This window comes from Sturnira hondurensis, unplaced genomic scaffold (genome assembly GCF_014824575.4).
Source record: "Sturnira hondurensis isolate 20B ecotype Veracruz unplaced genomic scaffold, ASM1482457v3 Scaffold0008710, whole genome shotgun sequence".
Taxonomy (NCBI): Eukaryota; Metazoa; Chordata; class Mammalia; order Chiroptera; family Phyllostomidae; genus Sturnira; species Sturnira hondurensis.
Window position 1 is genome coordinate 1749571 of NW_028081341.1, and position 16985 is coordinate 1766555.

Sequence of the window (16985 nt, forward strand, 5' to 3'; positions counted from 1 at the left end):
AACAACATTTAATGTTTTGCTGGCTTCCATTTTACTTATATTTTAAAGTCTTAGATTTTTCAGTGAAAAAATACTGGTTGAGGTAAAAAATAAGCCAAACAAAGACCTAGTTGAAAATATTAATGTCTTAGGGAAAATGCACACTAAGGTTACTTACTGGGAAGTTCTGGTGGAGGAGTTGGGACCAAAGTTGGTTCTGGATAAAGACTCACATTGCAAATCCCATGTGTTAGGCCAATGTCATCCAATGCTATATCACTCAGGAGCTTGTTTTTAAAAGCGTTGAAAGAAACCTGTAATTCAGAGAGGCATACGAAAGGATTCCACTCAAATAGTCTCTGATTTGATTCTTTTTGTGGCTCAGTATTCTCTGGAGAACCAATACTGCCATCTTCAAATATCTGAGAAGAAGTTACTACTACACAGGGAAACGGAGCTGAATCACGCTCCTCCAGCTTCTGCTGAGCCCACCTCCTTTATTATGTGTTCATACCAGGCTAATTTTTAATAGTAACTTCCTTCAGAATTAGGCTTATTGCCACAGTCTGTCCCTGTCTATGCCTCTTTGTCACACGAGGCTGTCATAGTCCATTGTATTGGGTCTGGCAGAGACAAGGTCTGGCAGGGAAGAGCACACTTCTCCCAGAGTCTTCCCCCGATATTAGAAATCCAAGTACTTGTTTGCCTTCTCAAAGGATATAGGCCCTAAGAAAAGATACATCGATTAGATCATCTGAAATGGAGAAAGTGTGGCAGGGGGACAATATGACCATTCAGGGGCAGCTGGTACTGGTTGTGGCTCACCCAGAAAGCTGGTGTGGGACACGGGGTGAGGGTAACGCCCAGAAGACACAGACCCAGACTTGGGAGACAGACCCAGTGGTCATATGAAGCGTATTAGGTTCTTAGGGGCAGTGAGTATTTTTAGCCAGACTTTCCCAAATCTTCCCCTGTGTAAGAAAGAAAGGACAGAAACTGAATACTTACCTGTTTTATGCTAATTGCTATGTCAGTCCCATTATACATGACTTCATTTTCCCAACACTACAGAGTTATCTGTTCACTCATTTTTGTTCATTTCTTTCACCTACTTCATGCCACACACTATTCAAAGTAAGAATTATTTTTCCCTTTCATTATGTGCAAGCTGAATGGCAAGGGAACGAGCATGGTTTGTTTAAGATTTCACAACAAAGTGGCAAAACCAAGGCGAAAACGTTTGTAGAATTTGATGCTCTCTCTCTGCTTGATGAGCTAACTTTGAAAAAGTTGCCCCAGTTTCATGACTTAGAAAAAGTTCAGTGAGTCGAGCCAGCCTTGGCCACTGCAGCTCTTACGTCCGTGCTTCTGCCATCTCTGCGCTCCTTTGAGGTTCCATTTCCTTTAACCTCCTTCAATGATCAGAAAACAAGCAAAGGTGGAAAAAAAGATAGCAGAATTGAAAGATGGAATTTGAAAAAAGGAAAAAGGAAAAAGGTAAAGAACAATGGGGGAAATAGAGATGAGGGTTATTGATTATTGCTCCCCTTTATACAAAGTCATGGGACAAAACCGAAGCCTTCTGATGACAATGTGCATCCCAAAATTCATCTCTGAAGGTTAGATGCTCTTGTCTGAAGTTACCCAATGAAAACATTGTTAACTTGGTCAAACTATTGGCCTTTATAACCCTACATTTTGTAAACACCCTTAGGAAGAGAACCCATTAAGCTGTTATCTGAAACATTAATTCACCCTAATGTGAAATAAATGATTGGAGATTTCTCAATGATACAGCTCATAGAATTTGCTTTTAAAGGGAATGAAGATTGAGTCTGAGTGGGGCAGGGTGATTGGATAATGATAGGTGTGGATGTTCTAACAGGAAAGCAAAAGTGCAGGGCTGATCCTGGTGGTATTTGTAAGAAGTTGAAGGTAAGACAGGGGCATACCAGGACACAGTTAGCTTGTGCTAGGAAAATTGCTTTAAAAAGCTGAAATATCCTACCAGGTTTCCACAGACCTTATGGCCCTCTCTAAGTAGTGCTATCTGAGGTAATTATTCCGCAATAAGTGGTTTTTAATGAGTCAGTGAATAAATAAAATTAGAAGCACTCAAAGATTAAAGAAAGAAGGTAGATTATGAAAGTAGAGAAAGTGACTTTGCTGTATTTACAAAATAAATTATTTCAGCATATTACTGTAAATTATAATTGGATCACCATTTTTAGAATACAAGTAAATGATAATAAAACACAGAATATTTTGCCAACCTTAAATTCCACTGTTTCATTTATTGTTACTTGTCCATAATTCCAGTTTTTTCCATAATTTCCTTCCTTTTGGAAAATTATCTTCTCCGTGTTTTGGTCGCTGCTGATATTAATGCTTAATTTGTAGACATTTTCACCATACATGTAATACCTAGTTTGGAAAGAAACCAAAGTGATTGGATTCCTAAAACACTAGAATAAAGGCATTTTAGGATTCTTCTAAAACCTTTACTGTCTTTGAAATATTCCCTTTCTCTTGGGTGAGGGTGTTGTTAGAGAAGGGTTGGGAAGTCTCCCAACATTTTACTTCTTTATCTGTTGGAAAAATAATGGCTCATTCACTAAAACTTGGGAGAACATCTAGTGAAGCTGAAGCCTTGCGATCTGAGGAAGGCAGTGTTACTCATGAAATGATATGCTATTTAACATGTGTCTATGCCATACCAGAAGCTAAGGCACACTGGTTCCAGTGGGGGTGTCAAAGGGAGGCTTAGAAGTTGGACTCTTTCTCGTCTCCCTCCTGGTCCAGTTGGGGTGGAAATGTAAAATCCTGCAAAAAAAACACCAAAAACATTTTACTTCAGTTAAATATGAGCATTTTCATTATGTGAGATATCAGCAGAAAAGAACAAATTTAAGGTGGAAATATAAGAAAGTATATTCAGGTAGAGTGAAAAGGACATTAGACTGAAACCCAGAAGGCACTGTCTCTGGCGTAGTGAATTGTTACTTAGGTTAAAAGTGCTTCTCAACTCTGGACCTTCCACCTTATAAAACAAGAGCCTTGAACTGCACCTAAGAATATATCAAACTTGGACTTAGTGCCTCCAGGTGATTGTTTTCTTGTATTATCTCATCCAAATATTTTTTCTCATTTATTAGATGATTTGATTATTTCACTCTTTAGAGACAATCAGTCCATGAGACTAATTAGATATACCGCTGGAATAACCTCTGAGGCATGCAAGTATTTAAATATAGATTTGAAGACAAAGTTAAGAATTTTGAAGCCCGTCAGTTTTTTTTATTCCATGGACTACATTGCGTTTCTCTAAATAAGAAATTACCTAATTTTACAATGGTTTCATCTTCCATATTCCTTTGAATGATAACTAATCAGATCACAAAGAAGCAGGTAGCAGGCTAATCCACCTAAAAGCTTTCTCAATGCTCAAGCTGGTGAATAAAGTGCGCTCTGATCTGAAATTCATTATTCCAACAAATGATCTGAGTCATTGGAAATGTGGGAAGTGTGTCACTGGGACGAAAATACCCTGAACATTTTCTTAGAGGATTTCAATTGTTTTTAAACTCTGAGTTTGCTGCTAAAATATTATGACAGAAAATAGAATCATCATAACAAAATTATGAAGAATATCAAATATCAGATAATTCTCATTTTATTGGTGTTTGTTTGACATCAAGTATATTTTCTCTTATGCTTTCCAACAGAATTTTTATAGCCAGTGCTGCCTAAAAATGAAACATTTATTTATAACAGAGTAAGGAGAAGACATAAAGAAAAATGCTAGTAGAGCCAGCAATAATCAGAGCACGTTTAGATCAGTGAGGCAAAAATTGTTCAGAATAAATAAGTATTTTTATAAAGGTGAAGTCCTGGTCAAATATCTTAATAAATATAATCACTGTCTTTGAATTTATATACAAAATGTAAACAAGAAAGTAATACATGTTTAACATTTTATTATTAATACATTACTAATATTTTATATAATGCTATAATATTTCATGAGTACTTATTTTAACTATATGGTTAGTGCTTAATTATTCAGCTCAATAGCAAAAGCAGCATAGATACAGAGGAGATATTTAAGAAAACACACCATAAATGCCCAACTGCAAATCCCTTTTGAGTTGACCTTACTTTTTTTTTAATATAATTTTTATTTAATTCTTGTTCAAGTACAGGTTTCTGTCTTATAATCCCAACCCTGCCCGCCCCCCACCCCATGACCTTACTTTTAGTTGCTTAGAATATAGCTGAGGAGGAAATAAAATACCACTGAATACCAAAATTAAGTACTAAAATGGATAGCCAATTTAAAAATATTTCAAATTACTTGAACAAAAGTTAAATAAATTAAAAAAATATTTCAAATTAACTGAAATTCTATAACATAAACATACATTATGTTCTTACTTATGCTTGACCATGTTCATAGTCAATTTATTATGATTTGACATTTTTTACTGTATTTTTTCCATTAGCATTTAGGCCCCTTAAACCCTTCCCCTGAATCACCACACTGTTGTCAATGTCCATGAGCCCTTTCTCCTTTTTGCTCAATCGCTTCACCTTCTAACCTCCTCCCTGACTAGCTGTAGTCTACTCTCCATCTATGAGTCTGTGTCTGTTTTGCTTATTAGCTCAGTTTGTTCATTAGATTCCACATATGAGTGAAATTGTATGGTATTTGTCTTTCTCTGACTGGTTTATTTCATTTAGCATAATGTTCTCCAGGTCCATCCATACTGTCTCAAAGGGCAATTTTTTTTTTTTTTTTATGGCCAAGTAGTATTACATTGTGTAAATGTCCCATAGTTGTTTTAACCATTCATCTACTGATGGACAGTTGGGCTGCTTCCATATCTTGGCAATTGTAAATAATGCTGCAATGAACATTGGATTACTTATGTTCTTTTGAAATAGTGTTTTGGATTCCTTCAGATATATTCTCAGAAGTGGGATCACTGAGTCAAAAGGCAGATCCATGTTTAATTTTGAGTTATCTCCATACTGCTTTCCCCAGTGACTGCACCAGTCTGCATTCCCACAACAGTACAAAAGTTTCCCCTTTCTCCACATCCTCATCAGCACTTGCTGTTTGTCGATTTATTGATGATAGACACTCTAACAGGTGTGGTTTTTTATTTGCATTTATCTGATAATTAGTGATGTTGAGCGTCTTTTCATACATCTATTGGCCATATGTAGGTCTTTGGAGAACTGTCTATTCGGGTCCTTTGTCCAATTTTTAATTGGGTTGTTTGTTTCTTTGGTGGTGAGTTTTGCACATTCTTTACAAATTTTGAATCTATTGTTTACTTATTAAATAGTAGTATATTAGAAGCTTTTAGAGTGATTAAGGTATCATGATGTTGTGAGTTTTGTCTTGTGTAGTAACTTAATGAATTTTGCATAAATAAATTTCAAAAAATATAATATAATAAAATCATATAAGGTAGCATATTTTGGAATATAGTAAAATAATATATTGAATTAATATTTCTGTGACACCAACTAAATTCTTTCGTTAAAAAATTAAAAAATGAAAGAAATTCTTTATAAAATTAAGAATTTTAAAAGTAGAGAATTATATTTACATAAAAATTTACATAGTTCAACTACCAATTGTCCTTAAATTTCCTCTGCAACATTTTGCCTGTAGGGGTCACTTAACCTCTGCTTAAGACAGGCTAAATGTAGCAGGAATGACTGCATTCCAAGGCAGTCTGATAATCAACATAATTAGAAAATTCTGTTCTTTTGAAACAGCAAACTGTTGTGCATCTATTGTTTCTTATTTTGCCTCCTGAACCCATTAAAGATTAGATGAATTTATGTCAGCTCTACAAATATTTAAAGGCCTCTATGATGGCTCTCCTAAATCCATTCCTTTTGTCTTCAATAATTTTAATATGACACAATATCATTTTGCTTCTCCATTGAATAAACTCTCTGTTAGTTGTCCTTCCATTTGGTTCTACTCAGAGTAGGGGAACCAGAAGTCCACACAGTATTTCTATTGGAGTATCCCACCAGGTGCAGGAGTAGGAACATCATAACACTCGGGTCTATGACTAAGTCAGATTGTCACGGCTGCTCTGATTTCCAAATCTTTGCCCCTGCTCTGTAACTCTCCAGAGTTTTTCATCACCGACACCACTGCTTATAATGTCCCCTCTCTGCAATCTAATGGGTTCCTTATTCAACATCTTTTACTATCTCTTTATTATTTATTCAACCAAGTAAAAACTCACTCTGATGTTTGAGTCTTTCTGTATTATGACTTCAGTATCAGATTCTAGTCATAGTTCTAATAATTCATCTATTTATATGAAGCACTCCTACAAAATTAGATTTTTTTAATTGCTGAAGACCACAAATTTTATAACTATTTTCTGCTTTCCTGTCCTTCCACTTTCTCTTCCAATTGTGCCTGTCAAACCTACTAATTTTTTAAAGTCATTTAAATCAGAGCACTATCTCCTTCCAAAAGCCTCTCTTAGTCCTCTTAATTAGATGTGACCACTTCTTTTGAATTCGTAGTTGCAAGTATACTTCTCTGATGTCACTTAAAAGTTGTGTATATTATATCCAAATGTGACTTTTTAGACTTATTAAAACTTAAAGAAAAAGAAAGACACTTGGTTAATTTTTGAATTCTGTATATGTATTAGGTGAATGTTGCTTTATGTTATACTGCTTAGATACATGTTACACTGATTTGACTTACTTTTTTATGTTTAAATTTACTGAGGTACTACACAAAAGAATAATTGCCCTGACTGGTGTGGTTTGGTGGGTTGGGTGTCATTCCTGAAACAGAAAGGTCACTGGTTTGATTATAGGTCAGGGCATATGCATGGGTGGCTGGCAAGGTCCCCTACCAGGGGTGTGTAAGAGATAACCAATAGATTTTTATCTTGCATATCAATATTTCTCTCCCTCTCTTCCTCTCTCCCTGCCTCTCCCTCTAAAATCAATCAATCAATGAATAAACAAAATCTTTTAAAATAATAATTAGATATTTTTCATTACCATGTGAAAATGTCTATCCTTTCACAATAATTTCTTTTAAAAGCCTCAACTTTCTGGAATATCTTGAGAGCTCTTGGACTTAACCTCGGAGTCAGTTTAAAATCCAGAAAATTGAACATATTTTGTTAGTTTAAAAACATGATGAGCCTTTTTCTTGAGCCGTTAGCTTTTCGTTACAACTTCCTTCTCTCGTTTCTGCTTATTTCTCTATGAAGTGATGCTAACCTCCCCCCACTCAGGATCCCAGTTAAGGAGAAAGAGTGCTGGATATGTTCTGAGGGTGCTGTAGAGACAGCGGTAACTGGAGAGAGAGTAGAACTTTCTGGAAACTTGCAGACCAAACTTGAGAAGAACATAGATTAATCTAATTCACTTTGCAAGTTGCTATTTATATGTAAAACCAAACCTAGTACATAGATATTGGAAGGTTTACACTGGAGAATGATCCCAATTTAGATTCTATCAATATTAGAAAGTAGTATTATTTTCTAAAATTTAACATCACGGCAAACATAAGGAAATAAAGAAAATTACTTTGAAAACTCTAGAGTTATACTTATTTTATAAAAATCTATGTGCTAAATGAAATGTAGGTATCTAAATAACTTAATATATTTTTGAAAATAGAACAAAATAACTCTTTCTCCCCCAGATAGTACTGAGAAGAGTACCATAGTCAGTTTATGTCTGTTAAACACTTACAGCATGAAAATAAAATCATTATAATACCAAAATTTATATAGCACATTTTATGTGCCAGGCATTTCTCTATTTTAAAACCATAATCAGTTTAATGTTCATAACATGCCTCGAGTCATGCACTGTTACCATCAACCCCACTGTCCAGGTGAGGGAGCCATGGTGCAGTCAGAAGACAGACAACATTTTTGAAAGGGCAGAGCTGAGATTTAAACCTAGCTAAGAGTTCAGGATCCCTAGTTTAATGATCTTTACTACTACACTCTGCTAACCACTAAGCATTTGAAACAACTATGATTTCATCGAGAAAGGGCAACTAAGAAACTCTTTCTTTGGTCTGTCTAGCCCTTGGTCTGTGTAGTGACCTCTACACTTCTAAAGTTTTCACATTACTAATCTCATTTTCCCTGAACGTTCTGAGCAAACGGGCTACTTCTGAATACCGGAGATGCTGCCAGAATCTCCACCAATTCACTCTGCTTCTAAGAGCTACAATGGACTGTGCAGAAATTTAGGAGCTGATGCCCTGGCAGGAGAGAGAGCTTTAGAAGGACTCAAAAAGTTGAAGGGCTTAGATGTTCTTCCCTAAAGCCATGTTAATTCAAAGTCTGTCTATTTCATTCAGACTTTCCTGTCATTTAAAGTGAAGGCAAAGAACAAAAACCCCTGCATGGAGGGGAACACACAGCAGGAGAGATTTAATTCTCTTCCATTTCAGAGGTAGGATGTTCTGACATTAAAAAAAAAAAAAGCAGGTTGGAAGAAAAGTGCTGCGGGCAGGGGATGACTGGTACATCATAAAATCTGGGGTGTGAGAGATGGAGAAGACTATTAAGCCCTATCAACCATTCTCATTACTCTGCTGCCTCTGGTGGGCTCTGAACTGCTCTGACTGGTCTCCCTTTAAATGACTCCTGCTACACGACTACCTGAGACTTCGTTTCCGACCCAACTGTTCAAAACCTCTGCCTGACATTCAACCTGCTTCACTTTGGTCAGTTTCATCCCATGTCTTTACTTATTAAATCTGTTGGCAAGCTGAAACCATTTCTCTCTTTTAATGCACTTCTATTCTTCAAATGTCAGTGAAATGATTTCATCTCTTATTCTGATGACATAAAAGGAGAAAAATGATAATTTGAACATCAAAGATTTCAAGTACATGAAAGGCATCTGTCCTTGTGAAGAGCTATGAATGCTTTCCGCACTTCCCACTAACTACTCTTGTTCAAGTGTGCTAGACGCGATTTTTTATTACAGTGGAGAAAAAAAAGTGGTCAAATTATTTGACTGTTTGAGGTCAATCTTCTCTAGACAGTCAGGGTGATTATCATTTTGGAGTCAGCCTTCACTTTGTAGATTTAAAATTTACCCGTGGAGGATCAGGCCCTGAGAAATAACTTATTCAAAAAAGATCAATTAAGATGATGAACGTCACAAGTTTTCATACTAAACATATTTGGTTTCATGAGACTGGCCATCTATGCAGGCTATTTTTTTGTTGTCATAGGTCCACACTGGTAGCTCATGTAGCAGGATCCTATTAACGCTCAGACTTTATATAGAAACCGACATTCTTCTCACCATATCTGTGCCCACTGATCTGACAATCCCATGCTCTCAACAGCCTTCCACTAGTCTCTATGACAACATTCTTGCCCTTCCACAAACTCTTCTACCAGTCAATTAATCTTTTCACTCCTATGCTCAAGAACCTTCCATAGCTCCTCATTCCACTGAGAAAAAGGGCTGAAGCCAGAGAAGACCCGTTATTAGCTGGGCTGTACCAGTCCTATTTACATGACTCCAGCCATGCCAGCTGGCCTCCTGGCTCTTCTTCCAGCCGGTCAGGTGTGCTCCCTTTACAGCCTTCCCCCGGCTTTGTTCCCTTTGTTTGGAACCATCTGTCAGTATATTTCTAATTCCTTCAATTCCTTACAGTTTTCATTCCAATGCCGCGCTTTCAATGAGCCCTAATCCAATCACTCTATTCTAATCTGCAGTCTCGCCCTCACACCTGCCTTTCCCATGGCCCTTACCATATTTTACCATACTTTCTGGAGCACTTCTTCACCTTTAACATACCCGCCAAATGTAATCACTGGTCAGGCAGATGGCTTGTTTTGTATTTTTCAGTGCCAGCTAGAATGTGTTTTATGACAGCAGAAAATCTGATTTGTTTTGTTCACAGATATATTTTGCCTGCCTGAATAGGACCTGGTACTCAAAATCTTCCTGCATAAATAAGTGGAAGAAAAACTTGAACAGGCCTTTTAATGAGGAGTGTGGAGATAGATTAAAAGTAATTTATTAAGAAATTTTTTGATCAAGTTGAAGTAGTGTGGGATACCATATTGTGTTATTCTAGGCATGCCATTGTTTAAAGAATATGGATTAGTCAGATATATTTCTATCTTGAAAAAATTAACTCTTTAATGTTTTCTTACTAGATGTAATTAACATTTGACATTAAATCAGCCATTTACTTTTCAAGTTAGAAAAATGAGAACATTGATCTCTATAAATAAAATAGGTGGCTGTTAATCATAAATTAGAATGCACATATGCGTAGATCCCTTTGTATTGTAAGCAATTTAATTCCACCAGTAACTCTCATTCAGAAATGACTTATTGAGCCAAAGTTGCACGTACATTCATATACTCAAAAATTATTTTATATATATATTAATTAGATTTAGGCGCTGACTATATATTAAACATTCAAAGGCTTAAAAAGAACCTGTTCTTACTCCGGAAAGGAACACTGGTGAAAAGAAAGGAGTAAGAAAGCAAAGATAATGTCATGTAATAAGAAAAAATGAAAAAGATGCTTGTACTACTTCATGGAAAGGAGGGTTTTTAACATGTAGGTTCTGGAAAAACTTCTGAGAAGTGGTGATATGTGTATGATCTCCACCCTCAATGCCTTGAATCATGCATGGTTACAAGAAGATTTTCATATGTGCTTTCAGAATTGAATCATACTCTGATCCGTAAGGTACTAAGAAAATTATCTAAATGCACATAATTCTATTCTATCCTTTTTGTAGCTGTCTTTACTTTGTAAAGTCTATATCACCTCTTGATTTGTAACTTTTATTCACTGATTACATGTGGTGTTATAAATACTTGCATCCAAGGTTTTCATGAGGGGTCTTTGTACCACGAGTTCCTTATCACATGGTGATTCCCCATGATTTCTGGCCTACTCAGTCAAATATGGTCTCCAGGGTTAATATTTCCACTGAAAATCAAAATTGGATATCCCATTCACGTAAAAAATGTACTTACATATCACAACACTTCTTTCGGGACTGTGTTTCAGAATGAGCCCTTCCCTATTTTCTTCTGCTGTGGACCGAATGGTTGTGTTCCACCAGATTTACGTGTTGAAGCCCTAATCCCCAATATCATGATATATGGGGATGGGCCTTTGAGAGCTAATTAGGTCTCGAGGTTGGAGCCCTCATGTGGGGATTTAGTGACCTCATTGGAAGAGACCATTGTTTACACCAGTCAATCTGTGGCATTCTATTATGACAACATGAAGGGACTAAAAGAGCTTCTCAGAAGTAAACCAGTCTTCACTTTAAGATGTCATGACTTTGTTTACTGAAAATTCTCAGGCATTCTGAAAAGCTATTAGAGCTAATGAGAAGTTCAACAAGTCTACAGGGTATAAGATAAACATATAAAGTGAATTATATTTCGATGCACTAACAATGAATAATAAGAAAAATAAATTAAGGCAAAGTAGAGCAAAGTTCAGAAAAGTTAATTACCTCACACAAATCCACTTAACTAAAAACAGGTGTCAAATAAATCTAGGGTGACAACCCAAGTCTCGTTGTCTCTAATGGCCTCTATGTACTTTTCAACATCTTGTGCACATACAAGGTAAAGAATATGTACTTTTGAAACACTCACTTTCACTTGCTTATAATTATAATTATTTTCATTTAAATAATTATAAGCAATAATTTTCATTTATTGCTTATTATTTGATAATTATTTTCATTCAAATGCATTTATTAGCCCATGATTAAAAAAGAAAACATGAAAAGACTGGTTTTGCATTTTAAATGGATGAACTGTTTTGCGAATTAAATATGAATTATACCTGAAACATTGCCAAAAGTGTGGTCAAAATCCGGTCCTGTAAAAGGAGGATAAGTGCTTCCCCGAATCCTTTCCCAATCATTATCATCGTTTAGATCCTGGATCCAAAAGCAAAAGCCATCTTCAAAATTACAGTTAATTTTCTCATAATCTGTGAATTGAAAAAAAAAACACTTTAGATTTAGTTCACATGTCACTAGTTGTAGTAGATTCCACTGAAAATAAACTAACCTTATAGAGTTTATAATTCAATGGCACACACAAAAGTTTTCTTTTTAATTTTTAACTCTGTTTCATTCCATTTAGTTAAAACAAACAAATCAGATTTCTGTTGTCGGCTTTCTTAGAATAATACCCCATTAAAACTTTAGCAAAGACAAGCTTCTTGGCCTTTCATTCTTACACCTTACCTCCATCGGCTTACCCACATAAATTTTGTCCTAGTCACAGAATTAGTTTATGCTAATTTTAAAAATTTACTTTGACCAAGGCCTTATGATATGAAATGTTAAAGGGACTTATCTAAAAAAAGAAGAAGGTCAAAACTATGAACAGTAAAATAAGAAGAAACTCACAATTATCAACAACTGAATCTAGGAAACAAAAACAAACTAAGAAAACAACCAGAACAGGAACAGAATTGGAATAGAACAGAACAAGAACAGAATAGATGAGATCATTTTGGAGGGTTGTCAGTTGAGGGGAGACAGGGGGAGAATGGAGTAAGAGTTATAGGGATTTAGAAGCATAATTGGGTAGGTGCAAAATAGACAGGGAAGGTTAAGAACAGCGCAGGCAATGGAGAAACCAAAGAACTTATATGTGTGTCCCATGGACGTGAAGTGAGGTGGGGGGATCATTGGAGGGCAAGGAGGGTAGTAAGGAGGGCAGAAGGAGGCGACGGGGGAAAATTGGGACAACTCTACTGGAATAATTTACAAAATATACTTAAAACTTTGAATTCTTGCAGTGTATAATATTTAATCATTATATTGATTCATTTTTTTTGTCAAATTGCTTATTTGATTCTTTTGAAGAACACAAATTATTTTCTAATCTCTAGTTTATTTCCAAGTAGTAAGAAGAGAGAAATATATGTAAGAGATACTCATTAAAGAACTTGCCTAATAAAACAGATTACAAACTTGTTCTAAAAGTTTAGATTATGCTACTTTTAAAATTTTGTTACTATATTAAAATATCTGAAGATTCAAAGGCTGAAAAATAAACAATACTTACCACTAAGTTCCCTGCTGTTAAATACAGTGTATGTCACGTGAAAGCCAATAAAATCACTTTCATCTGACTCTATAAGAAATGTGACAGTAACTTGGTTGGAAAAAATTCTAATTGTGCCAGGATTGGTTTCTGAGAGAGAAGCTACAAAAGAAAATGAATATACATATCTATCTGTTCAACCATTTATTGACCAATCCATCCATCCATCCATCCATTTACCCATCGTTTCATTAATCCACACACCCATCTATTCAACTATTGTTCTGTTTATTGATGTATCAATCTAAGACTATCAGGTAACTAAAATCATTAATCACATGCTTAATTATTTTAATTGAAATGAGACCTCTAAGCACTAGAAGGTCAAATTATTATATATAATGATGACTTGAAAAACTGTATTTTATTTCTAAGCATTAGCTACATATGTACAAGTAAATATGTGGGTTCTTTACTGGGAAAGTTCCTCTAAGAAACATACAAGCTAAACAGTTAGAAAACTAAAAGTTGGTTTGGCACTATCAGGTATTTATTCAAAGGATCTTAAAATTAGACTATCTATTCATTATAACTAAAATATAGTTTCATATGTTTTTAGATGTGGCCATCTAGTTTCTTTACTGCATTTTTGTAACAGGAGCTAATCTCGGTAACAATGATAGAAACATGAGTATTTCTTTGGTTCTCTATCCATATAGCTATACCATCTCAAGACAAGACTTTGTGACTTAAGGATTTTTCTACTTTATATTGATGTTTAATATTGATTATCTTATTTCTATTTCATATTGGTTTTATCTCTTTCCATCTTGACTCCAATGTACTTAAGAAATTTTTTTAGACTTCTGATTCTCAAGGGTGAGAATATTGCTCAGGGTATGAAAAGCACTCATGTAATGATTTACAAAAATTACATTAATTAATTAATTTAATTACATTAAATTTGCTTTATACCAACTTACAATTTAGCATATACCTTCTAAAAAGGAATTTTATTGCCCCTCGGGGAGTAAAAATTGGTTCTAAGAGGGAAGATCTTAGTTTTTAAATGTATGAAGCCAAGATATGCATATAGTATGTAACATATACACAGAATAACTAAAATGTTAAAATTTAATGAGAAAACAATTAGGTAAAAAAAGGTCTAAAGACACTCCTTAACAGGAGTGGTACTCATAAAAGAGGTAAGACTCACTGGTTTAGCATTTTAGGTTGACAATCTGAACTGAGCATCAGATTTAAGTTTCTGAAAAGTGCTGCACTTCCAGATTGGAGACAAAGCACCATGGTTATTTACTGAGTTCTAAAGAAAGATCTCCTTATGAACTATTGAAAATTCTGTGCTTATCATGTAGAAGTTAGCAAGAAAAAAGTGATACATGAACAATTATTTCAACAGAATCTAAAAGAAAGAGTATCATAAACAAGTGTTGATTCACATCTTGCTCTTTTCTTCAAAAAACGTTGCATATCATTCTTACAGTATCTTCTCACAAGGAACTACATTGGTTACTCAGACTCCTCCCACCATCATATACAACTGTATAACCCAGATAATTCTCACGTTGAAAATCTTTGCAGTGCATACATGTCTAGTTGTTTAAAGGAATGTGAATATTTGGGAAACTGCTTCAAACCCATCTACCTGTCTCTTGCTTTCTTTCCCATAGCCATGGAATTGTTTCTGGACAATGGCTCCTGGTTGGATCAGAATGTGGCCGCTGATTCAGCCGCACCCTTGGTGGCTGTACTGTGTGGGAACTTGGGTTTTCTAATGTTATTATTGCACCAGTCCAGATAGTCCAGGGGCTTATGTCTTGGGCCTGTTACCATGCTTCAGAGATACCCACAAACTCCTGGAAACGTGTAGCACGTGTGTGTCTGTAGAGACTTTGTAAACGTTGACCCGACTGTTCGAGTCTCTTTGACGGGAAGGAGTCTCCCAACTCCGCATCCAGGAGAAGGCACGCATCTGGCGCATCCAGGTAGACCGCAGAGGGTGGTGGTTAGAAGGGGTCGCTCCAGAGTCAGCTGCGATTTAGTCCTGACTCCATACCTTACTAGACTTCCCTGTGTCTCAGTTTTTCTCTGTTGTAATATAATAACACTGCCTTTAAAGATTTGTGATAAAAAGTACATAAGTAACTTCTATACGTTACAGTAACTGGTGCATAGTAAACGCGCAATGAATGTTGTTATATCTCCTTCTCCCCAACTGGGCTGTAAACCTTGAAAAGGCAGAAATTATACCTAATGTTTCCTGTGCCTTTGCTGTTCTCCCAGAACACTGGGAACTTTGAAACAATATTTGGGGTCCAGAATTAATATATGAATAACTAGAGGAATAGAAGAGTCAGGGTAGGAGCTGAAAAAAAAATCCTGATAATTTTTGAAGGCCCATGTTTTCTATACCATATACAACACAGTTTTAGAAAATAAGTCTTAAAAAATCCACTGACTTCTACTAAAAATACCTCAAGACTTCTAAGGGTATTAATTTACATACATGTGCCAGGCAGTCACACGTCAATGTGAATTAACTCATCAGTTTCCTAACAGCAAAGGCTCTGGCCAGTGGGTTTTGTGAAAGGGGAACACAGGGCAGCGGGATTAGGATGCAGGGACATTTTAAAAAAGGCAGTGGCCAGGGAAGACAGACTTTCTACAGAAGATGATTCCAGAGATCTATCTCAAAACTGTTTATGCTTTCCAAGTCATAAGAGAAAAAGTTATGTCATTATGATCTTCATGTGTTATAAACATTGCACCGAATGCTCATTATTAATATTGTTTGGTGCTGAGTGCCGGTGGCATGGAGAAGAAAGAACCAGGCTCCCGATTGGCAACATCCAGACTGAATTATAGAAACAGAACTTGGGAACTAACCCACGTGGGAGAGACGCCATGGGGGCATGGGGGAGCTTTGTGAGGCCCCGGTTTGGGGCACTGTGACCGGGGAGTCTTCAAGGGTCTCGGGAAGGTCAACATTTTAAGTCTGTGCTTCTTTAGCTTTTCCATAGAAATAATCCTATCAACAGAAGTGAGTGAACAGGTACTTCTAAGTGAACACAAACATTTTCTAAAAAAAAGCACAAAGCATATCAAAATGCTTGCCTTTGAAAATATTTGCATATATTACTTAATTCCATAGCCACAATGTGATTATTTTTGTTGAAGGGTGAGTTGACAATTAGAAAAATCCTTATGTTTATTATACATTTGGCTATACGCATGCCCATTTATGTGTGCTTCCCTGTTGAAAGCATGACCTTGAATTGTTCAGCAATGATCTCAGGGACATGCTGTCAATAATCATCTGGGAATGGGATAACAGCTACACACTCTGGATATAAAGAATAGCGTAATTATGACACATTCAGAAACACATTTTCTCAGCTTGGCAATTTGAAATCAATTTTAGTGTCTCACCCAAGCTCTTTTAATTCTCTTTCTTTGAGGATGCATAAAATATCTATGTATTTTTCTGAGCAAAAAAAAAGTAAGCACACTTATACTCTCTTACCATTTCCATTTGCAGTATCAATATTTCTTACCGTCACTGAATTGAACATTGCCCCTTCCTCACCCTAGGTTAAGAAAAACCTGTCAACCTATTTCCTTCAATTCCCATAATTATTTAGAAAAGACCCCATTGCACTCTAAAGTATCTTCTTTTATGTAAGGCCCATTGTTCTCTGGCATTTTTTGTGAGTTAGAGAACTTTTACCTCGTGACTATGTACTCAAATGACTGAGTAATGCCTTTAGTACTATTCAGTAATGTTTACACTTACTTACCTCTAATCAAATGTATAAAAACTATTTTATGGTACTGGGTATTCATATTTTCTTGTAATTCTTCTAGATAATGTTGCTTTTTTCCTTTTAATTAAA

At 35.7% G+C, this 16985-nt stretch overlaps 1 protein-coding gene across 1 annotated transcript in view; it reads right to left on the minus strand.

Moving 5' to 3' along the window:
* Window positions 1–16985, minus strand: part of TMPRSS15 (transmembrane serine protease 15) — a 110283-nt gene that overhangs the window by 54121 nt on the left and 39177 nt on the right. The window contains exons 9-13 of the mRNA XM_037055552.1: window positions 13093–13233; window positions 11855–12004; window positions 2697–2802; window positions 2253–2403; window positions 158–293 (exon numbers count right to left, since the gene is read on the minus strand). Of these exons, the coding sequence (XP_036911447.1) occupies window positions 158–293; window positions 2253–2403; window positions 2697–2802; window positions 11855–12004; window positions 13093–13233 (684 nt within the window). The remainder of the gene's footprint in view (window positions 1–157; window positions 294–2252; window positions 2404–2696; window positions 2803–11854; window positions 12005–13092; window positions 13234–16985) is intronic.